Source organism: Fusarium subglutinans (assembly GCF_013396075.1).
Source record: "Fusarium subglutinans strain NRRL 66333 chromosome Unknown NRRL66333_c0000001, whole genome shotgun sequence".
NCBI lineage: Eukaryota > Fungi > Ascomycota > Sordariomycetes > Hypocreales > Nectriaceae > Fusarium > Fusarium subglutinans.
The window spans coordinates 107,954-132,368 of NW_023502064.1; the positions used below are offsets into that span (position 1 = coordinate 107,954).

The 24,415-nt window shown below is 47.4% G+C and overlaps 10 protein-coding genes across 10 annotated transcripts; 7 read left to right on the forward strand and 3 right to left on the reverse strand.

Annotated features, from left to right (window-relative positions):
• Positions 1 to 300: 300 nt before the first annotated feature.
• Positions 301 to 1,308, forward strand: FSUBG_36 (K P-type ATPase (mediates high-affinity potassium or sodium uptake); the record flags this gene model as incomplete). Its single annotated transcript, XM_036681497.1, has 1 exon — positions 301 to 1,308. The coding sequence occupies one exon, from the start codon at positions 301 to 303 to the stop codon at positions 1,306 to 1,308; it is 1,008 nt and encodes a 335-aa protein (XP_036544174.1).
• Positions 1,309 to 3,206: 1,898 nt separating this feature from the next.
• On the forward strand, positions 3,207 to 5,112 carry FSUBG_37 (phosphate-repressible phosphate permease; the record flags this gene model as incomplete). The annotated part of the gene is made up of 4 exons (XM_036681608.1): positions 3,207 to 3,279; positions 3,328 to 4,648; positions 4,697 to 4,851; positions 4,910 to 5,112. The coding sequence occupies 4 exons, from the start codon at positions 3,207 to 3,209 to the stop codon at positions 5,110 to 5,112; spliced, it is 1,752 nt and encodes a 583-aa protein (XP_036544175.1).
• Positions 5,113 to 7,937: 2,825 nt separating this feature from the next.
• On the forward strand, positions 7,938 to 8,808 carry FSUBG_38 (zinc finger protein; the record flags this gene model as incomplete). The annotated part of the gene is made up of 2 exons (XM_036681719.1): positions 7,938 to 8,264; positions 8,317 to 8,808. 2 exons carry the CDS (start codon positions 7,938 to 7,940, stop codon positions 8,806 to 8,808), a joined length of 819 nt encoding a protein of 272 aa, XP_036544176.1.
• Positions 8,809 to 11,201: 2,393 nt separating this feature from the next.
• FSUBG_39 (het-domain protein) lies at positions 11,202 to 13,248 on the forward strand (the record flags this gene model as incomplete). Its single annotated transcript, XM_036681830.1, has 2 exons — positions 11,202 to 11,682; positions 11,954 to 13,248. 2 exons carry the CDS (start codon positions 11,202 to 11,204, stop codon positions 13,246 to 13,248), a joined length of 1,776 nt encoding a protein of 591 aa, XP_036544177.1.
• Positions 13,249 to 14,510: 1,262 nt separating this feature from the next.
• FSUBG_40 (uncharacterized protein) lies at positions 14,511 to 16,104 on the forward strand (the record flags this gene model as incomplete). Its single annotated transcript, XM_036681941.1, has 2 exons — positions 14,511 to 15,927; positions 15,989 to 16,104. 2 exons carry the CDS (start codon positions 14,511 to 14,513, stop codon positions 16,102 to 16,104), a joined length of 1,533 nt encoding a protein of 510 aa, XP_036544178.1.
• A 433-nt stretch (positions 16,105 to 16,537) lies between these two features.
• FSUBG_41 (uncharacterized protein) lies at positions 16,538 to 17,351 on the reverse strand (the record flags this gene model as incomplete). Its single annotated transcript, XM_036682052.1, has 3 exons — positions 16,538 to 16,837; positions 16,895 to 17,184; positions 17,270 to 17,351. 3 exons carry the CDS (start codon positions 17,349 to 17,351, stop codon positions 16,538 to 16,540), a joined length of 672 nt encoding a protein of 223 aa, XP_036544179.1.
• Positions 17,352 to 18,547: 1,196 nt separating this feature from the next.
• FSUBG_42 (uncharacterized protein) lies at positions 18,548 to 19,409 on the reverse strand (the record flags this gene model as incomplete). The annotated part of the gene is made up of 2 exons (XM_036682163.1): positions 18,548 to 19,131; positions 19,184 to 19,409. The coding sequence occupies 2 exons, from the start codon at positions 19,407 to 19,409 to the stop codon at positions 18,548 to 18,550; spliced, it is 810 nt and encodes a 269-aa protein (XP_036544180.1).
• An 830-nt stretch (positions 19,410 to 20,239) lies between these two features.
• On the reverse strand, positions 20,240 to 21,251 carry FSUBG_43 (zinc finger MYND-type; the record flags this gene model as incomplete). Its single annotated transcript, XM_036682273.1, has 2 exons — positions 20,240 to 20,637; positions 20,738 to 21,251. 2 exons carry the CDS (start codon positions 21,249 to 21,251, stop codon positions 20,240 to 20,242), a joined length of 912 nt encoding a protein of 303 aa, XP_036544181.1.
• A 1,288-nt stretch (positions 21,252 to 22,539) lies between these two features.
• On the forward strand, positions 22,540 to 23,428 carry FSUBG_44 (uncharacterized protein; the record flags this gene model as incomplete). The annotated part of the gene is made up of 2 exons (XM_036682384.1): positions 22,540 to 23,352; positions 23,405 to 23,428. 2 exons carry the CDS (start codon positions 22,540 to 22,542, stop codon positions 23,426 to 23,428), a joined length of 837 nt encoding a protein of 278 aa, XP_036544182.1.
• Positions 23,429 to 23,594: 166 nt separating this feature from the next.
• Positions 23,595 to 24,263, forward strand: FSUBG_45 (uncharacterized protein; the record flags this gene model as incomplete). The annotated part of the gene is made up of 1 exon (XM_036682495.1): positions 23,595 to 24,263. One exon carries the CDS (start codon positions 23,595 to 23,597, stop codon positions 24,261 to 24,263), a length of 669 nt encoding a protein of 222 aa, XP_036544183.1.
• Between the last annotated feature and the right edge of the window lie 152 nt (positions 24,264 to 24,415).

Sequence of the window (24,415 nt, forward strand, 5' to 3'; positions counted from 1 at the left end):
TGTGTGATTTTAGACTCCCAGCCACGGGTCACTTACCAATAACACATGCAGCTCACTGTTTAGACTTCATGCCACTTGGCCTCACGCGAACCTACGGCATAAAAACATAAGTAAGCTCGATTAGTCTTTTAAAAATTCGATCTCTGATATGTTAAAAATAACACTAACCCTTTCGATAGACTTTCGGTACTTGAATATAAAATAAGGAGGGGTGTCTTATAATTCTCTCCTCAACCTGTTTCTCCTTTCTTCCGTTCTCTACTCTTCATATTGTGGCTGACGTGTTATATAATCTCAGCCATGGAGCCTTTCCCTTCCGAACGATTGCCTATCGAGCTCAAGACCGAGATCATCAGGTTTGCTATCCCCTCCTCGATCCTAGCACGCTTTGTAAAGGGATACGACAAGATGCAGTTGGCTGATGGTTTGAAGAATCAAGATGAGAACGAATTGAGCCGAATCCGCGCTTCATGTCCGATAATCAAGTCGATATGCGATCGAATTCGATACCTCGTGGTATGTTCTGATGGAAACGAAGTGTATCGACTTGATCCTGTACGCGACACATTCAGGATATATGAGTCCCATCCTCACGATATATTTCTAACACTCTGGAAGGAAGGGCCAGAATATTCTCAGGACGTAGGCCTTCCCATCCGGCGCATGCTCTATTGGATCAAAAGGCCTGTTTTCCCATCTTTTCAGCAGTCGTACGCCGAGATGCCATTCAATTCTTCATTACCTACGTGGCTGCACACCCCAATGCTCAAGGCGTTTACATTGGTCCTAGACACCTGTGATCAGAGCTGGCACATCGAGAGCTTTCAGCAATATGGACCAAAAACCAGAAACGACACCCTTGAGGAAGAAGACGATGGGTTCATAAATGCTGATGATCCTGCTAGGGGCGCATCTTGGCTAGATGTACCCCCCCAGATTGGCTTCCATGGGTACAGCCGAGGCAACAATTCCAAGGGAGGGAAATGGCCTGGATTCAGATACTGGACCGAGACGAAGAAGATTGAATTCAGGACTTTATCGTGGCCAGAGGTCCAGCCTTGTGTAGAGGACTGCCAAAAAGAGTCAATTGACGGTTACCATCCTGATCTCATAGCTCGACTATGGATCAACCGGCCGGGAGAATCGATGGATGCTGAGCAGTCACAATACGGCTGGATTGAGGTGAAAGCTCCCGAAGAAGGTGACGCTCCTTGGGTAGAGCAGGTGGCAACAACGTGTACGATGGTTCGGCATATGCTGATAAGAATGAACAGACTTATGGGTTTCGAGTGGCATCTTGGCAATTGACAAGGCCAAACAGAAAAGGAAGCCTATGGTAGGGCATATAAACAAGCCAAGAGGAGTAAGGGAAAGAGAACTTTGACGTCGGTTCCATTGGACTGGAATTCTGGAAGACGACAAGCGAGTGCTGCATTGGAAGACAAGCAAAAATGCCAAGGAGATAAATCACGCTTCAGTACTCTATACACTGGCTCCGTAGTGATCGATCATGTATCGACAATTAGTTGTATAGTTGGCAGACCTCTCAGGTACCAAGTCTCTGAATTTTATCAAGAGATTTGTGCCATCTTACCAGAACCTGAGCACTAGCAGAATTTTCCAAACCTCACCTTCGCCTCAATGAGCACAATATCACCAGCCAAGACGGGGATACTTCTAGAACAGACAGGCCACAAAAGGCGATCACCGAGGAAGCTGAGCCACCATTACAAAAGCAGGTTAAGGGCTAAGACAAAGTCGTCAGTGTTGGAACTCTACTGGCTCAATGCTACCAGCCATCGGCGAAGCAAGCAATGGGAATCCTGGACGCTTTTCCCGCTGCCAAAGCCAAGAACTACATGCAACGAGGAACAGGACGTGAAAAAGCTTCGAATCGTCAGTGGTAGACTTGGCGGGGAGGAAACGTGCTTGTATGAGAAGCTCATGTTGCAGCGGGAGGAGAAGGAGTGGTGGCGCGGTCCTTGGCGAGAGCTTGGCAAAGGACGGGTTGAAATGGATGGGCAGATGTGTGATATTGGTTTTTTTTAGTCGCGGTGTCGCGCATCAAGTTGTCTTTGTGATTTGGAGACTCTATTCGATCATCATCATCGTACACTCTACCATATGCATGAGTCCCGCATGATATTCGCAGCCGTTTTACGGATATAAAAAGAAGTCCAAAGGAACAACTCTAATAACTTTATTCATATTAACCTTTTTGATCTTCGCAAACCTGTCTCAGGCAAAATAGTGAATGATACAATAACCCCTGTAATTGATTAGTCTTGGCATCTGGGGAGCTTATCTCTGGGCGAACGAGCCTCTCCACGTGGAGCTCTGACCCATCTGATTGGCTCCCGCCCCGAGCCTCTTTCTGAGCTCTCAACGACAATCGTTGATGCACGTGGGTTGATGAGCGGCTATAACAAGTTCCACGGAGAAGAGTGCCCTTTTAGATGCAGAAAATAGTCAGCCAGTGATACAGCTGTATGTAGCTGGGTATTTCTGTCGTCTGGCTCGAGTACAAGGCTCTATTTCCGGTGCTGGTAGTTACGGTGGTGTATTCTTCTTTGGGGGTCTGTTTGACGCTATTGTCGGTGAAATATGATCATTTCTACGACCGGCCGTTTTGTTCACCCTTGTTTGAACGTTTGAGGCCATGTCGCAAAGCCAGGCTGCAGGTAAAAGACTCTTCTGGTCCTAGTGCACGAGCATCAACTCCCCTCGCCTGTCACTCATGCAGTCACCTTCTAAACAGCACCTTCGATATCATCATTCATACAGCATCGAATCAAAGATCCCAATCAAATAACATATCGACCTCATCACCATGATACCAAGACTTGAACCCCCACAACCTCATCCAAACTTCCTCCCGCCCAGAGCTCCCCTGCCCAACGAACATCAAGAACCCACGCACGAGATACCACTTGCCCCTGCTCGCGTGCCAAGCACACCCGCCAAGACGATAAACCTACCAAAGGACTCACCGAGGGCCCTTGCCACTAAAAGACGTATCCGAAGAAGCATAAGATTAAGCTTGTTCGCCAAGCCTTACCCGCTCCACACACCATGGCGAGGGACACGGTGATATAAGGAGTCGGGGTGCAGGCTGTTTCTGCAATGTTCGACATCGACTGTTCAGTTCAGTTCACTCTCTCTTCTAGAACAGTGAGAGAAATCCGAGTCTTCGGTCCTCCTTGATCATGGTGCTTCATCAGTATGATTACATCTTTGCCATAGGCACCATCTTTTCGTTCCTCGATGCCTGGAACATCGGTACGTCCTTTCACGCATTTGACCTGTGATGAAATACTGACTACTTAGGTGCCAACGATGTCGCCAACTCATGGGCCACGTCGGTCTCGTCCCGATCCATCAGCTACATCCAAGCCATGACCCTCGGTTCCATCCTCGAATTTGCCGGCTCCGTCGGTGTCGGCGCCCGTGTCGCAGACACTATCCGCACTAAGGTCGTCGACATTGACCAGTTCGAGTCCGACCCTGCTCTCCTCATGCTCGGCATGATGTGCGCCATCGTCTCCTCCTCGCTGTACCTCACCTTCTGTACCAAGATTGGTCTTCCCGTCTCCACGACTCACTCCATCATGGGTGGTGTTATCGGCATGGGTATTGCGCTAGTCGGTGTTGATGGTATTCACTGGGCTGAGTTCGACAAGGGTATTAGCTCTGGTGTCGTTTCGGTCTTTCTCGCCTGGATCATTGCTCCTGGTCTGTCGGGTGCTTTTGCTGCTGTCATTTTCCTTATCACCAAGTATGGTGTTATGTTGCGAAGCAAGCCCGTCTGGAAGGGTCTTTTCCTTACTCCTGTTTACTTCGGCATCACTGCTTCTCTCCTCACTATGCTTATCGTCTGGAAGGGCGGTAGCATTAAGGTTGACTTTAACGACGCTGAGACCGCTGGTATGATCATCGGTGTCGGTGCCGCTTGGGCTCTTCTCATCACCATCTTCCTCGTCCCCTGGCTCTACCGCCTCGTCATCTGCGATGACTGGGAGCTTCGCTGGTGGAACATCTTCCAGGGTCCTCTCCTCCTTCGTCGCCCTCCTCCTCCCGCTCAGCCCGAAGGCGCTGCTGGTGGTATTCAGGATTTCTACGAGGGTCATCTGACCCGTGAAGAGCTCGATGGTCTTCGCCGTGCTGGTCGCACTGGAAGTGATGAGTTCGAGCGCGCTCAAGATCAGACCAGCAATGAGGGCAAGGAGGCTACCACTGAGAACAAGAAGACCTCCGAGGGTACTCCCGACATTGAGGAGCGCGTTGAGCCCAAGGCTCCTCGCAGCCTTGTCGGGCCCAAGCCTGATGGAAAGTGGTTCAGCGGTGCTGTTCTCTTCTGGTATCTCAAGAAGGCTTTCCTTTCTGGTGTTGACCAGGATATCATCGCCATGCAGAAGAAGAAGAGCATGCTTACTGGTGACTTGGACGAGATTCACGCTCACGTTGCTCACTACGACAACCGCGCTGAGTACCTCTACACCTTTATGCAAGTCATGACTGCCTGTACCGCTTCTTTCACTCATGGTGCCAACGATGTCGCCAACGCCATTGGTCCTTATGCCACTATCTACCAGATCTGGCGAACTGGTGGTCTTGAGGGTAGCAAGTCTTCTGTTCCTGTCTGGATTCTGTAAGTTGAATATCTGATACTTGTTTGATCATTGACTAACTTGCGTAGCTGCTTCGGTGGTGCCGGTATTGCTCTTGGTATCTGGACTTATGGATACAATATCATGCGCAACCTTGGTAACCGTCTCACTCTCCACTCTCCTTCTCGAGGTTTCTCCATGGAGTTGGGTGCAGCCATCACCATCATCCTCGCCACCCGTCTTAGTAAGTCCTTCCTTTCGAGCCTGACCTCCTGTTTCACTGTGACTAACAACCCCCCCAGAGCTCCCCGTCTCTACAACTCAGTGCATCACTGGTGCCACCGTTGGTGTTGGTCTCTGCTCTGGTACTTGGCGCTCTATCAACTGGCGCATGGTTGCCTGGATCTACATGGGCTGGATCATCACTCTCCCCGTTGCTGGTGTCATCTCCGGCGTAATCTGTGGTATCATCATCAACGCCCCTCGCTGGGGTTACTCTGGTTAGAGTCTCGCTCTTTGTATTCCATTAAGATCTTCATACACTCACTCAAGACACCCTTTCGGGTCTGTTACAAGGTTAGAATGGATACGGAGCCTGGGCCTGGATATCTATACTGTGTTTCGCATACAGAACGTATATAGGTCCAACCTTATATATGCCTTGATGAAAAGTTCTCTTATTTAGCAAAGCTGCAGTGATTAGTGAAAGCTTAGCAGAAGACTCAACCTCACGTTCTTAAACATTAGAGAATATCTCGTTACCTTGTGACTGTAGGTCAGCACATAATGGCTATTATATGAACTATTGAAGAGGTGTCCACCATAAGAGTTGAACGAGAATAGTGAGGGATTTCGTGCATCTGTTCGTCGTTAATCTTGATGGTTATCTTGAAAGCCTTAAGCTTGAAGATACACCAATCACGTGCCACAACAACATTGCGGGGCGAGATAAGCATTGTCGATGCGTGAGATGCCATTTCATCTCGAAATAAACGACAAACATCGCAAGCATCTCCTCATGGATTACATTGCAACCCTCCCGCTCGAGATTTTTCTTCAGATTGTAGAATATCTCGGGTCTTCGAGAGATTTAAGCTCCTTTACTCGTTGCGTTCATTACATCTGTTGGCGGGCCTCCCAATGGCTCTTTAATTTTATCTTTGTTGAGTGTTGTAAATTTCGACGTCGGGAACTGGTATTCCGGAGATTCACGTCCCGCGCTATCAGACTTGACTCGCAGCGTATGATGCAATGGCTGGTCTATCATGAATTGAGCAGCCAGCTGAATGGGTTAGTTCTCTCGTTCCTGTTTTACCGCAGTATCTTGCGCTAACATCGATCCTGTCAAGTTTTGTACCTCCACTTAAGCTCAAACACATCACATATCTTCACCTGTCTATTACTGGAGTTACTCCACATGTGGCAAGTCATCTTATCAAGCTTGGCACCGATCTTTGGGAGCCTGGAAGGGGTCTCCCAGACCTGACGCCTCTGTGCCTCGCTGTGGTGCAACCACAGAATAAAGCATTACTTGATGCTGGCCTTCGAATCGCTTCCGGTTACTCTCTGCCAAGAACAACAGAGTACCTCCTGGCTAGGGCAGCTGATCCGAGTAGGTTGAGTCGTTTTGGGCTGGCTGCCATTCACCTGGCAGCCATGAAAAAGACCCCATGGCGAGGTTTTAGAGGAGTTTGTTATCTCCTAAATAGACGAGACGACTCACACACCCTGTGGGAATCAATGTTGACCAACACTCTATACCATTTGCTTCGCTATGGTGGGACCCAAACCTCAAATCGGCGGTATCCCGCATGCATCTTTGTCAGCATACCTGTTGGCGCTCAGCAGATTGCAGTCACCGCGGAGCAAGGACCCTTCATTTTGCCTGCAGTAGTGGCAATGAAAAGTTGGTTGAACTACTACTCAACAATAGAGCAGATCCAGGATTATATGATGATGAAGGCTATCTCTCTCTATTCTCTGCTTCGAGCCAAGACCACGCCGGAATATCCATACGCCTGTTACAAGGCCATGTCAAGCCCGGGCATCTATGCGTCATACAGACAAGCCAGAGTACGGCTCTTCATGTCTCTTGTCGATTTGCTTCGCCACAAGTGGTGGAACTTTTACTAGAACGCAGTGCTGATCCAAACGTTTCTGACTCTCACGGGAACACACCCCTCCATGAAGCTGTCTATCAAAACTGCCCTGAGCTAGAAGATCGAATTATTCAAACTTTACAGCTACTGTCAGATTACGGAGCCTTAGCTGATATCGAATCAGAACGGTACGAGACGGTTCGCGATATTGGCAAAACATGTGTCCTTCCATGGGTCGTGAGACTTTTACGGCCCACCGCCTTGAAAAGCCTCCAATTCCTCGTAATCGTCTCGGCGCTTTCAAGCTCAAATCATCAGTCCAGAAAGCTCCAAGTGCTAGCGGAGTTTCAATGCAACAAGACAATACCCTACTCGATGTAGATAGCAACAATCCATTTCCCAGGCTAGGAAATTCCTCGAAGGTTGAGGGCAGTGATGAAGAGTTCAACAAGCCTCAAAGTGTGTGGTTTGACAATCCAGTAATAGAACAACTCTTTACTGCCAAACCATCGCCTTCGAGCCTTTGCGATGATGCTGCCAGGCACATACCGTTGGCTGGAAAATTAGAGAGTAAGCAAAAGGTGCCAGAGGCTGTAGAGAACGCGCAGGGAGCTTTTTTAACGTCGAGTCCGGCAAAGTTCTGTGGTTCATTCTCGCCACAGACTTATAAAGGTAGCCAAACAGCTCTAGAATCAACTGAGGGGACTTAAAGCCCTGGCCACAAGAATCAGAAGAAGAAGAAAAAGTGGGTTGCGTTAAATATTCTATCATAAGCAAACGCTAGACTACCTATAAAGGATTCTCTCCCTCGTCCATCAGGGGGGCTTAGATCTAGGTGTATTCACAATGAATATATATTTCTGTTTGAAGTCAATATAGAGTCGATTTCTTTTGCCGAAGGTCTCTCCAAGAAGTAACCATTGTAGCCCCTCACCAGTCTTATCCTTCCCCATGATTCTTGTTTCCTCTTCTCTCGTAGAACAGCCAACCAAAACATAAATCGGCGAGATAAGACAAACCTTTGCGGAGCCCTAACCAACCAGGTTAAAGATTAACCAATTATTAGATTAGGTTGCAATAGCGTGCGACCAACATCTATGTTGCTGCCTTATTCCTGGTGGGCCTCCCGCATCTGTTGGGATCCTTTCTTGCCCTCCTACTCTCTTACTGATTTCTGATTCTCGGCTACGAGCCAATCTCCTCGGTGATCATTAAAACCTTTTATCTCGTCATGTTTACCTGTGGAACATGCTGGCGACAGTTTCCGGCCGGCTGGCAATCGCGGGAGCAGCATATGAACGCCACTGGCCACGAGGCTCCAGCCTTTGAGTGTGACACATGCAACCGCTACTTCGGTAGCCAGAATGCAGTTGAACAGCACATGAACGACTTGGATCACTGGGACGAATCGGACGAATCGGAGGACATCCTCTATGAGTGTGATCATGGCGACGACGAGTTTGACGAAGAATATGAGCTACACAATCATGAAGCTCAGGACCACTTCTATTGTGTTGTCTGCGCTCGTCCATTCCAGGACTGGCATGGTATCAGCCAGGTTTGTAGCCTTGATGTCTTGTTTTCTTATAACGTCAACTTACATTCCATAGCACTTGCGCGGTAAAGCTCATCGCACAACCACAGTACAGTGTCCCTTTTGCAAGGATGTGCAAGGAGCTGCCACCGGACTCGTCCATCATCTCGAGAGGGGATGCTGCACTAAAGCTCCTCTCAACCGTGATAAACTCTATGCGGCCATCCGTCAGCAGGACCCAGGCGGTATTATTTCGAACAAGCTACTTACTTGGTCTGGTACGGTAACCTATGCCGCCACAAAGAAAGCATGGAACGACCAGGCTGAGGCTTATGAATGCTATCTTTGCCATCGTCTCTTTGACAAGCTGCGGTCTTTGAATCAACACTTAGGCTCCCCTACTCATCAGTCAAAGCTCTATCACTGCCCAGGAGCCTCTTGCAGAAAGGATTTCACGACTCTAGCCGCCATGGTCAACCATCTGGAGAGCGAGAGTTGTGGTTATATGCGTTTTGACGTTGTTCAGAAAAGGGTTCAGTATATTGTAGATCCACGTCGGCTGATTTAAGCATAAGGAAGAGCAGTGTTGGAATAACAATCGCGATTAGCAATTAATAAATCAAGGTTATAATAGCTGATTGCATTATGTGTAATACCACATGACAGAAGCTATTGAATCTCTCCATAATGATACAAGCTGAGCTTACCAATATGAATGGCTTTCATTATAAGACATGATTTGGTTTTCCATGTCAGGCTTGAGCAAAATATAGCCTCGCAAAATCTCATGATCACGCTACATAACGATGATAATCCTAAAAAAGCTTTCACACATGGCGCTTCAGTCATGCTCGAACCCATCTGCCGCATCTGCCTCCAAAGTGACCATCCAGGAACTGAAACAAACAGCACTAAAACACCAGCACGGGCAAGGGCCATTTAATATTAAAACCTTGATGCCCAAAGTCACATATACCACTTGGGAGTCATGTTTTTTGGTCTCGATGCTTCGTTATCGTGATTGTGAAATGCGAGGCTTGGAACACACTCAGCCGGTGTTCATAAAACCCCACAAGCCTGTTGTTTCAATATCTAAGGCTGGCAGTAATACCTGCTGTTTACTGAGAAGTGCTGAATCAGAAGTATTTAGACTTATAGGGGCCAACCTGTCGGGCCTGAATCCACCTAAGGGCTAATAAGAGCCCTATTATATAACTACTACGAGCTACCATACATGCAAGGATGTAATTGGGGTCATCAAGATTAGTTGAGGATCCCTTAAACGGGCGTTTATTGGTCGTAGATGCGTGGACGTCGAAAGCGAGATATGCTGAGTTCAGTACTTGCGAAGTAAGAAAAGAATTTCTGTAAACTCCGCGAGACTTGAAGACCCTCCCACTAGCCAAGCATCCCATAAAATAATTTCCATAAGCGACTTGCGGTGAGGAACATCTCGATAGTATGACTAGGACCTGCAAATACCAAAGGGTCCGAGAAAACAGTTCTAGGAGCGACCTCAAGTTTTTGAGACAGCAGCATATATGGCAGTTACAATTCGATCAATCTAAATACTGATAGCTAAATTTATACCACTTCAGCCACGACCTAGTGTTAAACAATGCCATCAAACCATAAAAGGAGTGTCGCCATCAACTCAATCTCAACTTCAACTGATCTAGAAATACCCGCAATGGTCTATCTTGATCCAGGCACTCGTCACAATAGTCGCTCTCAACGTGTTGGATCAAGCCACTCATGAGACTAAACGGTGTCTCACACGTTGGGCACTGAAACGGATAACCTGAAGTGTAAGAAATGTAGTAAAATGCTCGATAGCACTGCCGCCCTGCATTCGAGACAAGATTTCTATCAGCACCAGAAGCACATGTTCCAGTTTCCAGATGAAGCAGCATAGCAGAATCAGTAACAAACATCCGGCTGCAGCCTGCGCATTCGATGGTTCTTTCAGCATGGACAAGCTTATGCTGTATAGCAGAAGTCAGCTTCTCCTATGGTTGGCCAATTCGAGACTGGGCAAAAGCGAACCATTTTTAAGTTTTGTGCGGTTTGGAACCCTCTTCGACACACAATGCATATATTGTGCTTATCCATATCATGCTGGGCCAGTCGATGGCTATCCCCAAACTGCCGATAATTACAAGCAGTGCACACATGATGCTCTTCCTCTAAGTGGGTATCCAACTCTTTTAATGTCTCATAATCGGCCTATGTGGGGCAAAAATGACAAAGATAGTGATTTTCAGAGTCCACAACGTGTTGCTGTTTGGCATGCTGTGATCGAAAGCCCCTATTACACCTACCACAGCGGATGCCAGTCGTGGAAGCCATGTTGCAACGGTTGGGCTTTCAAACAGGAAAACTAGTCCGTACTAGGTTTATGTTTGCAGAGTGCGTAGGACGTACGTTATACTGAGAAGTCGTTATAGTACCACGTCTCTTGATGGTCAAGTACTGCGTGTTAGACTTATTAATGTAAGGAAGTGTTATTGGTAGCTGGGAGGGTAAGTCTACTGCTAAGTAAATATTTATACATAGTTGGATGGCTCACAGTGAGTCGTGAGTCTAGTCGTGAGTCTGTCGTGATCTCATCAGCAAGGCTCACGGTTATATTGGGGAAGTGTGGCGTGAGCCGTATGTGATGGGTGAGAATTAAGAGGGATACGGTTGCAGCGCCAGAGTCGTGAAATGAAAGCAGTTTTTGAAGTTGAACAAACGGATGCGGGGGTTGCAGGGGACAGTTGGGCGATGAATCTCACGTGCAGCTTCCTCGTGTTGGTTGGGATAAAGAGGTGACAAATGTTGCATTAACCAATCAGATATGAGAAATTGCCAGTCAGATGCCACATCATCCGTCTTGATGCCTGGAGCCAACGTAACAGTATTTGCAACCGCCACTTCGTACAAGGCTTGCTATGATCTCCCTTTATTCTTGAGCTCGCCATGATGAATGAGATTCAGCAGCAAATGCTGCAGCTACCAGGAGGCATTCTGCCTCATTATTGTCGTCTATGCCACAATTTCATCATAATTGATGATGTGAAGGATAAAGAAGACAAAGGAAAAGGAAAAGGCAATAGTCTACAAATTCGGCGGAAGTATACACTTAAGCAAGTATGCGAATTTGCCAATAGTGGCTGTGTGATGTTCTCCCTACAGCTCATGGAGCTACATCGAGCCCAAAACGCCGGCTCCTTTTCGGTGTCTGGGCTGCTACGCGAGATCTGCGGAGCTGCATGTGCCAAGCGGCTTCAACTGTTTTATCCCCTAGTTCCTTCGAGTGTACTGGAAGAATTAGGCGACTGGAGTCTTGAGATCAAACTTTCGCCTGAAGATGCAAGCCAACTTGAATCCTACTGGATAAGTAAGGACAACAAGAGTCAAGATGTAGATGAGAGACCGATGATCCTCTTTACTGAGGAAGGTAATTACCCCACAACCATAACCTAAGTAGCAGCAGTCTGACATTCTCCAGAAAGCTGTCTCAGCAACCATATAGCGAACAGGTCGTTGCAACCAAAGGCTGAGTTAATGACGGCAAAGCGTTGGCTGCAGGAGTGTTTGGAGCATCACAAAGAATGTGGAGAGACGGCTGGGTCAGAGATGCCCAGTCGACTCATTTATATAGGAGATTCTGATTGCAAAACCTTGCGCCTTGAAGATACAAAGACGGCCCGTTTTTTTATCATATGCAGCGTTGAGTTACTGCTGGGGCAATACCGGCCACAACAGATTCAAGACAGAGAAGGAAACTTTGGCTATACGAAAACAGGGGTTTGATTATATCCAACTACCGAGTACGTTGCGAGACGCAGTAAAGGTAGCACGCACCCTTGGTCTGGAGTACCTTTGGGTGGATGCTCTCTGTATCGTTCAAGACTGGAAGGAGGACAAAAGCAAAGAGATTTCTAAGATGTGGCAAATCTACCAAGGCGCAACTATTGTTATCTCGGCAGCCTTGGCGTCACACAGCGACCAAGGTTTCCTTCATGAGCGCGACCTTGAGTCTTGCTATCTTAGCACTTGGGCCATCCAGTGGCACAAAGTCGACAGTGAGGGCAACCGATTTGAAGAGTTTGCATTTTGCGCCGAAGGAGAGATCAGGCGCATCAGGAAGGAACCGATTGATTTACGTTCTTGGACTTTACAGGAAGACAAACTTGCAAATCGCGTTTTGCGTTTCGGCAGCTCACAAATGGTTTGGCGGTGTCCTCGTGGCTACCGTGTTGACGGAGGATCAAATGATGAAGAGTCACTGGATAAGTACTCCACTGTTGACGAAGTCAAGGACTCCTACGAATGGACAGACTTGGTTGAAGAGCTTACTACTAGGTTCATCGGAGAAGCTAAAGATCGACTACCAGCCTTCGCGGCTGTTGCAGCAGACTACGCCCAAAGACACAACGTAGGGCCTGACGAGTACAAGGCAGGACTGTGGACCTCCTGGCTACCGTTCGGCTTGCTATGGTATATCAAAGACCTTGATGATGAAGCCACCTACCCAGATATACTATCAACTGAAGAGAAATCCCCCACTTGGTCGTGGCACCTGGCTCGTAGCGGCATATCCTGGCCAGAGTCCATACCCTACCGAGGCGACGCCGATGACTTCAAGTTAGGGGTAAAATATTCCCAGGTTGAACTTTCAGATGACAAAGTTGAATATGGGCGTGTCAAAGGAGGGTGCTTAGAGGTGTCTGGGGTATTGCTAAAGATTTACTTGCATGGAACCCGACCCGTCTACTTCAAGGCTAATGGAAAAGTGTCTTCTGCCCCGATTATAATCCGGTGGTATAGCAAAAATATTCCTTCAGAGAAGGAGTTCTTTTGCTTGGAAGTTCACCGCGTGCACAAATTTATTCCACAAGGTATAGTCCTTGAACAAAGCAACGGGTTTTTCTACAGGGTCGGATACTTCGAGCCAGACTATCAGAAAAGCACTCCTACTGGGCCAATTTGGGGAGACCAGAAAACGATTTTTATTAAGTAGATTCTTTAACAATACTCTTCATCCAGCTGGTAATAGTGAAAGCATATACAAGATCAAGCTAGTATAAGACAGTAGATTGTCCTACTCCTCCCTACTCTTTTCTCCCAGAAGCAGGAAAGAAGCAGATGGCGATTGACCCTTTAGGTAGTTCAGATAATAGCTCTCCAGCTACTTTTTCTTCGTGTCGCCAAAGAGAGAAGGGTCTAAGCATCTTGCACGGAAGTTATGGAAGAGTTCGGTCCCAACATGTTTGCGCGTCGTACGTTGATTTGGATTGACAACAAAGGTCATTTCAGTTGTTTCATATCACTGTTAAGCTCCACTAGACATGATCTAGGGGGCTAAGGAGGCGAAAGCCCGGCTCACGGAACAAAATCCAATTATTGTAAGCTTACCACTAATACCTATAAAATGGAAGTTCCCAGGCTTCATTCCAGCCGATCAATCCCGCCAACATATCTCAAAGCTTCTCTTGGTCGTGACAGATGTCTTCCGACATACCTAACGACCAATCCTTGATATTTGGGTATAAACCTGCAAAATCATTGAGAATGAGCGATAACCCCCGCACGAAACCCCAGGTTTTGAGGAATGCAGCGGCACATTGAGGCTTGATGAGATAGATGGCTTTGCTTCAGCTCCCTTTGGACACTGCAGGTATGCCTGACTCGGTTTTGAGGCCCAACCCCGCACTCAATCGAAGGCTGAATTGACGGACCGTTGTTTTCCCATGTTGGGAAACTTGAGACAACATGGAAGAAGTAACGATAATTTCTTATCAGGGCCTACTCCGCTATTTCCCGACTCAGCTTATGGCAACAATCTACTATTATATTTCCTTTTTATCTTCTCAAGCTCTTGATACTGAACTTTATAGACAAATATCCGTACCATTCCCTCTGTTAAGAAGCTTCTCATGGTAGAGTACTTGATTTCAATTGCCGCGATGCCATGTCTTGAATTGAGTAAATACGTGGCTAGGCATCCATCGAATGATCGAATGTGCTCGACCCCAACCGATTTTTATTTTCAACCCTCCCTCCCCCTTGTAAGGCTACCCACATATGCAGGAAGCCTACCAACAGAGGCGAGAAAGCCTTCCTGGGCTTCAAAGACTCGAAAGTAGAAGAAATTCATAAATGTATAAATGCAGCGCTTTCCTCGACTTCACCTTCCCGCTGGTTTCATTCCTTTATAGCAAGCTTGCATTTTTAAGATTACCTAGTCTGCCAGTGACTATTACGACAAAACCTGCCATCAACATGGGTATCGGACCACCACGTTTAGACAAGTACACGAGAATTCTCTCTCGACTCTTTGAGTTCCTTGCCCTCTTCCATATTCTTAAAAGAGCCAACGGTCCCCATACCATCCCGCGACCTCCTACAGACCTGCAAGGCATAAGGCGAAGGTTTCTTTCAAGTTTGTGCTTTTTTTGCGACTACCAAAAGGGCGGCAAAACAACAACCTCGATTGCTCTTGAGTCTTTGGACAACGGTGTCGTATTTTGGATTGCATCGAATGTGACGCCTAATGATCGCGTCATCGAGTTTCTCTCTATCGTCCTAGAGAACTTGCGAATAGAACCAAGCTCGACGGAAACAGAAAGAGAAACTCTAATAGCGACGTTGACAGCTAGATATATCGAATTTGCGGGTCCAAGATTTAGAAAAGAACGTGGAATCCTAATTCGGTCTACCCGTTCCTGTGAGGCCTACTTAACAGCCAACCTCGATACTATTCAGACACCTGGTAAGACAGAAGCGATCACAAAGGGACATTTGGCTGACAATCAAGTAGGAATTACCGCCTTACTGGACTGGCTACCCCAGTTCTCTGCTGCAACCGACCCTTTAACCCTTTGTCGGGCTGCTTACAATGCTCGCCATACTCCTCAGATGGCAACATTAGAGGCTTTGCGACAAGAGCTGGCAGTGGCCCCACAAGGAACAGCAGACGCATTTCGCTCCGTCAAGCATCTTGTTGGCCGTCTGGCTGAGAAGATTCGCACACCTATCAATCTCGTCAATGACTATCGTCTACTGAGACCGCTTCTAGACTCCTACGAAATCAGAAGAGTGGAAGCCCCCGTTGCAGCAAAGATACCTATGACAGACGGTTTGAGAAACCTGGATTCTATAATCGTGAGAATGCTCCCAGCCGGCGACCCACGTCTGGGGGACATGCAAACGTATCTTGGGCAGTTGGACGGCTCAATGCGGCTTGAAGATGCGATCAGGGCTCTGCACGACGATGAAACAAATCATAATGTCCATGCAGAGATCCAGATTCTCGAAGACTTTCATCGCAATCGACGCGAATTTGTGGGCCATGATCGTTACATAGCCTGTAGCAAGCTCGCTTGTTTGTGCTGCAAACTATACTTCAAATGGCATCCGGGCAGATTTGTTGAACCTGAATCTCACCAAAAGTCGTATCTCAGTTGGCGTCCTATCGATCTACCTGAGGGTAAAGAGAGTCAGCACTGGCCAGACCAGCGTCGCGTTCTGGCAAATCTTAGCAAAGAGCTAAGCAACCTTGTAGAGGAGCAGATTATAACTCAACAGCAACCAACTCCATGGCAGCCAGACTCGGTAACAAACATCACTGCAGTCATGGGATCTGTCGCACTTTCTGAAGTTGGAGAAGCGTTTGAGAGCGGTGATGGAGGAAGTAATGGTTAGTTCACTAAAAATGACTGTCACATCTGCATTCAAGTATGTCCTGACGAAGAACGCAGTTACAGATTCTGACTCACTGGCGCATCTCAATGATGATGAGATTGTTGCCAACACTGATAATGAGTCTGGAGATAGTGACGAGGAGTCGGATGGAGGTGTAGGTTTGGGAGACTGACCTGATCGGGGCGGGTATTAACGAAAGCGGCTGTCATAATCGCTATCTCGCACTTGACGCAAACCCGATCAGTAAAGGGGCTGTTTATTCAAGGCTGCTACTGATAAATCACGGGGCGAGTGAGGTAAATAGTTAACTTCGTATGCATTGATAAGGAAAGTTTGTAGCTAAGATTTCTGCGTTCTTCTCTTCCCCTCGTGGATTTCTTCAACATGTCTCCTGAGGTTGTCAGGTCTTGTAAAAGCCTCGTCACATTGTAGGCATGGAATGATCTTTTGCGAGTAATGACTATCATAATGCCGAATGATGTCTTTCCTCCATGAAGCCTTGACCTGACAACCAAGCCAGGAACAATGGAAAGGCTTTTCATGCGATCGAAGATGGTTACTTTCAGCCTTGATTAGCAAGAGAAAAGTCGGAAACTTGTCGTGGCTTACTTCCTCTCCCGGTTTTTGTCAAAGGTCCTCTGACAGTCCGCGTTATTGCAAAGAAATTTTCCATTCTCGATAAACTCGTTCTTTTTCAAACGAGTAACAGGATACTCTTTGAACTTTTGGTCATCCATCGTCTCCAAGCTCAGACCTTCATTCCCCGACATGTTGTCAGAAGAATCGTGGGGATCAGATGTAGTATTGTAAAATGAGTGTGATTTTGTAGCTCCACTTTCATCAAACGGGGGACAAGATTTATCGGAGACAGGCTCGCTTGTCTGGTTGTACTCGGGATCTCCGCTCTACAGAGTGAAGTCAAGATCCAGTGAACCAGAAGGCAACATATCCCCTAGACATACTTGGTCCTGGGTTTCAGGAAGGTTAAGCAGCGAATTCGAAGAATCTGTAATAGAGAAGGAAAGGGGGTCAGGGTAGTTGAAATGCAAATACCCCTCTGCTGTTGGTGGTGAGAAATCAACGCTCGAAAGGTCATTAACGGCCTGGGGCATAGAGTCTCCAGACGAGTCTGGATGACTCATGGAAGAAAATGGAGCAGCATTTCCAAGTGTCGAGTGTTCTGAATTAAACCATTGATTCACATCAGAAGAAGGTAGTAAGATAGACGGGTCCGAGAATTGTGCAGCCGAGACTGAAATTTAGGTAGGTACAGCGTCAGTCAAGTGGCTAATGGCGTACTTCAGAGTACTGTATCATAAGTTGAGCTTGTGACTTACAATCGAGGGGATAGTCCGAGTCCACGAAATTTACTTCCGTGGACTCGTCCTCAATCTGAGGAGAGTATTCAATGTTGTTCATCAACTAAGCTGCTGTGACGGTGAAATAGAAAGGATGTTGTTGGATAATTGTTGGCTAGAATTCAATGAGAGTTGGTGCCTTTTGTATCTGGCCTTTCATCTTTTCAACAGATAAGAATGTCTCACCCAGGATCCAATCAGGGCAGTAGAGAAACACATATTTACACTTTCAAACAATCCCAAAACCGGCGACTTGCGAACATCGACTTGGTGGGCCGCCCTTGCGTCTCAGCTTGACCAAGTTGGCTGCATTGCAAGTTGTAATAAATGGTTTTGTGGTTACTTGATTGGCTGCATTGGTTTGATGGGGAAAACCATGCACTAGGGGAGGCCTACCGTTTTGTTGGCTACATCTTATTGGGTAAGAAGGGGGTTGGATGCATCCAATTTGGGATTACGGGCATTTGGTCCGATTCCGTCATCCTAATGATCGCTGTTCTGTCCAGGATTTCAGCAAAGTGTTATGCCTGGGTAGACTTCCTCGGGTTCTAGGGAAGTATGATCCTGTATAGAGATAAATAGAACATCTCAATATCTCCTGGCCTATCTGCATTGAATGCGTCTGATCATCGACATCGACATAGTCAATACCGGTTCTTTTATACAAATTCACAAGAGGCAACGGTAGATAAGGATAAAGACTTGATTAAAACTTACTTTACCAATACGTCTTAGTTAACATGTCACCTACTGATACTGCAGCTCAACACAAGCCTCCCAACTCGCCCAGCTCACAAATTTGGTATGGTAATTGATCCGCAATGGTGATTTCGAGACCCAGTGCTGTATCGCCAGCCAAATCCGGATATGGTCCCCGGCAGCTCTGAGCATAAGCAGTGAGGATCTTCGACCAGAGTGAAGATATGGTGTGAAGAGACAGGGACCTCGGGATTTCAGACCCGAGATCTAGTCTCCTTGCCCTACTCTCACCAAGAAACCGTTGCGTAAGATAATCTTCTCAAATTCAATGAACCCTATGATACAACGGAATTTACTGCGCCTCGCTCCTATGCTAATATACATGTGGTATGGGCATATTCCAGACGCCAAGCTGTATTAGGCCTCTGTAGTCTTCTATCACGCATGCACATCGTATTTCTTGACAGCTTCTTACAACATTCATTAAATATCAATGAAATACTTGTTACTAGTCTCCAAACTTGATTCCCGTATAAAATTAACGTCCCGGACCGTTGCTTATGGTGCTTCGTGGATCCCTGAGGGGCTTCTTGCATAGCCTGGAAGATATGTGCCAATGTCTCCTGTCAGCTCAGCTTTGGTCTGAGAAGGATCAGGCTGATGCTGTTGAGGAAGATCAGCAGGAAGTTCAGAAATTGGTCTATCTTGCTTCTTTCTCGCAAGCCTCCTCCAAGCCAGCCATCCAATGCCCCCAAAGATCAAAAGTCCACCGATCGTTGCACCAGCGGCCACGCCTCCAATCGCTGCCGAAGATAGTCCAGCGCCCGACTTTGTTTCTGACGATGAATCGGTTTCATCGCTTGAGGGTGGATCGGTCGGTGCAGCATTGCTATCACTAGATAAAGTTGTCGATGTTTGCAGTGTAGATACTTGCGTCGAGAATGTCAAAGTCTTGGACATCGATACTGATACCGTGACAGTTTCAGTCTTGTCTCTCCTCGGCGCGCTCACATTGACATATTGGGATTTGGCCAGTTGAGACTCATCGTCAGGCTCATATAAGTCGAAATAGTAAACAGCGTCCTCATTGTTGCTCAGTGCCCCTGCAATATCGTACTGAGCCTGCCAATAATTATCTGTTACTGTATTGCGGAGTCAGTACACCAATATCGGAACAAGACTTTGGTATCGTACTTTCTAACTGAGTACCAGCTTTGTAGTCGTCCAGAACTTGCCAAATCCAGAGTTCGGTGTTTTTCAAATTTGTCTCGTAGAGAATCGGAATCTTATCTCCCGTGTTGTAGTGTTGGTTGAGTAACATGTCTCCATCGGCATCTTGTTCTGAGTCCCACTCTGGAGGACGGGCGAATTTGGAGTAGCAAGATCCCAGGGTGGCGAACAGAGTAAGTACTAGACCCATCATTGGCAGGACAGTCATTGCGTGGAATCCGGGTACGTTTCTTCGCTGATTGCAAAATTAATAGTTCCAGAAGCAATCAAGGCGGGCATCCGCCTTGAAGTCGAATTCAATTGTACTGGCCAGAGGGAATCTTCCTCCGTTGCACCATACAGAAAGAGGAGCAGCTTTGCGCGTGCCCGCAACAGATGGTCTCCATATATGGCTTTCGTGACCCGAAAGTCCGAGCTAACATTGGCATGGATGTTGAGATTAATCAGTATCGTCATCTCCGCCGTCATGCAGTAGTGCCCCCAAAAAGGGGTAGTTGCGGCCCAGCTACCTACTTATCTATGGGGTAAACTTTACTCTAACTTGACCAGGCTAAATAAGGGGGAGGAAGAGTTAGTTAAACAACTTATCGTAGAACTATCAAGTCTTGTTCTCACTGGACAAAGTTCCCCAGCCATTTTCTTATAGAAATTAAGTAAGAGAATCTTTTATTAAAATACCTGTCCCAAACCCTCCCTATTTCCAGCTGAGTGATATGTTTCCTGATTTGCCTAGCTGCATACAAAAGTGGGACAACCACAACCAACAACATAGCAACCAACAGCACTGAGCACGGCCACAAGACAAGGCAGTGAAACAGGGAGGTTCTGCACTTTTCTGAATCTGGAAACTCCTAAAAAAGAACTGATAGGCGAAGCTGATAAATAAGGACTGATAGGCGAAACAAGTACGCCGAAAGTAACATCCAGAAAGGTAACTTACTCAAGAGACATACAGACATTGACATCCCAATTCAATATTCTATCTTTAGGCAATCCGAAACCTGTACAGGAGCATGGCAATCATGCCCGAGTTCCATTTTGAGATTCCGCAAAGTTCAGCATATGTATCTTCAATCTCTCAACCAGACTGGCAAGCTTGTTGCTAAACTCCGAAGCAGAACCATCCAGTATATTGGCCTTGACATGTCTGTCAACAAAGTCGGCAAAGTGTAACCGAGCCTTTCGTTCTACCTCCCGGTCCTGCTTTTGGGCTCGTGAGTTCATGAAAGGCAGCGTAGAGAAATAATCGAGGTCTTTCGTTTCTGTCCAATTGTATGTGGTGGGCTTGCCTCCTACTTGGCAGGCCTTGTCTGCAATGTACTTGTTGAACGGAACCAGAACCTCGCGAAACCCATACTGACACCCTGCTGTGTCAATTATCCACAACTCCTTGGTAGATAATAAGTCAATCTTAATCACTGTATGAGGGCAGGAACTTAAGTCAGGGCCAGGAACTAGCTTTGGTGGAATTAGTGGTTTTCCGATTCGAATATCCAATACCTCGGCATCCGAGCGTACTCCTGGAAAATGTAAGAAAGGACTCATAGTATGTTTTTCTCATCCGAAGTGACTTGCCTGTGAGAAAGTTTCTGGTAAGACGACTCAAAAGCGCCGTGGCCATCGTGCACTGGTTGATAGTGAGAGCTGCCTCTCTGTGCTCGGCATTGGAGGTCAAATGGTCTGGAAAGGGTCCCCACTTGACACGGGAGGTGACAGCTCTTTGGTTTTGGTAAAGATAGAGCATTCCATCTTTCGCTTCAATTTTTGTGAGGTCGATATCATATAGAATCTCTCGGTAGGTCAACAAAGCTGCTCGAAGGATGGTGGCTGCCCTCAACAATATTTTACGCTGCTTCATGACACGGCAACGGCTCTTGTGGTCATTCCAGTGCTTTTTTTGACAGTTTCGATCACAGTAAACAACTTTCATGGAATCTCCAGGATCGTAGTCCGGCGCATCTGTGCATCCAGCGCACCGCATGGTTGCCTGCGTCCCGCAGCTGGCGCATGTCGTCGGGTGAATAGTCTCCATACTGGTGCTCGGTAACGTGTTTTTGAAGGACCCAACGTTGGTGCTGAGAAACCTGTAGGCTCAGAACTGTTTGGATACTCAAATGATGAGGGTTGTGAATTCGTTGATCTTCTTGTTTCCGCCATGTGCGGGGTTTGGGATGGTAGGCCTCCTGCATTTGTATTGCACCAATACATCCAATCATTTCGCTCAACTGCTTCATTCTTGTGCCACATTCCCCGCTCGTGATAGAACCTGATAGAGCCTGATCGGCTTTCAACGGTCCATATAAACCTATCGTTCCAACTTCAACCAGACCATCATAGCCTACCGATACATGAAGTTGTACTTCCATCATGGTATGAGGGCTCCCATCAACTTTCTCATGGTATGCCTCTACTAATTCAACCCACAGGCGACTCCATCGTCCAACACCTTCAACATTCCTCTCGCTCCTGCCCCTTCACGTCCCCCAGTTTGTTTCGTCTGCAACAGTCCCAGCCGACGCCTAGTCACCCGATCATCAAATCGAAACGGGAGCGCAGGCCGGCCATACCATAAATGTACAAACTGTCAAAAGTTCTTGAGCTTCGCAGACGTAAGAGGCAACAGCCTTGATAACCCACCATGTTACTGCAGCAAGTCCAGCAAGGCTCAGGTAACCGGCCAGAACAGTGGGAGTCCTGGTAGATTGCATTATGTATGCAGGCAGGGCACTTGTGACTACTATGCCAAGTCAGTTGGTCAAAAGAATGAACAAATCAGGTTTTCTAGCGACATTGTGGACCAGTTCGCGAGACTTGGTCTTGTCTAGTCTTGATGTAATTATCGCGGCTGGATCATTGAACATTTAATCTACCACTTTAACCATCAACAGCCCGACCCTCAGTGCTATGGCCTATAGTTAGAGTTGTCAATAAGGACAGTTTATCAGTACAAGACTCTCATGTGAAACAGCTAACATAGGTAGGTAGGCCAGTCCATAACCACAGTATAAATCATGGTATTATTAATAATATAATTATAAATAAGAATGAGAAGAAATACGTTCCTTCTACATAGTTAACTCATGCCTTTCAAGTTTATTAGAGACTGTTACTATAGCATCTAGTTCAGGAGGTATCTACTTTATAGCCTGCAACTTGAGGTTACACAACCAGACGCGAAAGCTGTGCGTGCCGCGTGCCGCGCGCGTGGTCGTCATGATTTCTTTCTCCACCTCCTCACTGCTGACATTTTCTTTTCAAACCACCACATACAACAGTTTTACACTTTAAGCCCACAAGCGCCCGCCGTCCGTCAACACAGTATGGCGCCGGTCAGCTTGCTCGACTGCCCGGACGAGGTCATCGATGATATTGTCCAGCGCCTCCCAGGAAGTGCCGTCAAGGCCGCTCGCGAGACCTGCAAGAGACTCAACCGCATCGCATCCCCGTACTTGTTCCCGATCCTGTACATCTCCTGTCATCAGCTGGATCTCGATGTCTTTCGTATGGTCTCCAAGAACCCTCTTCTCATCGGCGGTGTACGCGAACTGGTCATCGACGACACCACTGTCCCGCCGTCGGTCCGCGACTGGGCTACGTATCAGAAGGTGGTTACCTGTCCACAGGAACCAAATGATCGACACGACCACATGGGACTTGGCGAAGGCGAGACCCTTGATCCTCGTTATATGAACGGGCAGCCTTCGAAAATCGAGCCAAGCAAAGAAGCCTGGAAGCTCTTCAACAGCACTGCCCAAGGTCATCATGAGAACCGCCTAGCCCACGCAGATTTCGATGCGCTCAAGAGGGCACTTCCCCGTTTCAAGAGCCTTGAGACCCTCGTGGTTTCTAACCGAATGGCCACCGAGTACTACTCCGACGGGGCGCAGAGCACAGATTCATCAAGCCCCGTGGCCAAGTTGTGGAGGCGCTTCGATTGTGAAACGGAGGAGTTTGTGCCTTTGGTGCCAAAATGCGATTGGCATCCAACCACCCAAGGCCTTCATGACAGAACACCAGTCAACACCATGGACTGGCTCGATGACCGACTGGTGTTCGATATCACGAAAAATGGTGTCTCAGACATGACTGCAGTTCAGTCTACGTATGACCTCTTTGTTGACCAGCAAAACAACGTAAGTCTGCCTGCCTTTGAGCTCCTTTGCCACTGTCTCTGATGTATCGCAGGGCGATGATGAGTTGGATGACTAGGAAACGTTCAAACAAGAGCGCGCCGAATTCCTGTTTGACGCTCCCAGCTCAGAACTTCGCGTTCTGGCGCGCGAGGCGCGGGTGATATTTCTCGCACTCCTCGTCCTCCGAAGACCCCAAGCTACAGTCTCAATTGACTGAATTCCGAGCCGATGCGACTTACAACATGGTGTCCCGAGGTCATCAGCCCGGCCTGGTCATCACGCTCTTCGACCAACAGTCCCCATTCACCGCACGACTTGAAAGCGGATTTTCTGCAGCAACAAACATCACCAAGTTCGACCTCACACTCAGTAATTTCCCGGACGGTACTATTGGCGATGCAATTGTGAAGGAGGGCAAAGTCCGCCGGATCTTTGAATCTATGATCCAGCTAGAGGTACTGTACCTGGAGCCTCATGGAATGCCGATATTTTCCACCCTTCCTGTCGATATGACGTTCCCCCGCCTGCGATTTGTTCAATTCAGCTGCGGGCACTTACACCCCGAGACATTCCTCGACTTCGTCCGACGCCACGGCCACACGTTGAAGACCCTCATCATTGAGCACTGCAGTCTCAGGCCGTATGATAAAAAACTGTCATGGTGGGAAGTCACCAACCAACTGACCAAGTTCCACAACCAAGGTATCCTTCAGCTGGAGGAAGATTCCGACATTAATGACGTGTTCGAGGGTATTGCTATCACCAACTGCGGAAGAAATGAGACATTGGAGGATCTCGGGCAGATCTGGAAGTATGATGATGAGCACGGGAAGTGGGATCGCTGGCTGAATGCGTATGAAGAGGGAGTCAATGAGATGCTGCTGAGTGGCGCTTTCGGCCCTGATCCGTGAGGGGACTGTCTGTCGCGACTTTGGTCTTGGCTATAGTTAGTAGGCAGCTATGATCATTCGGTTTGTGTAGCAACAAGCTCAACTAGACATCCTAAGGCTTAGATGAGTTGTCATAAATTAGACCTTATTTGTCAAGATTATGAAAAGTTTAG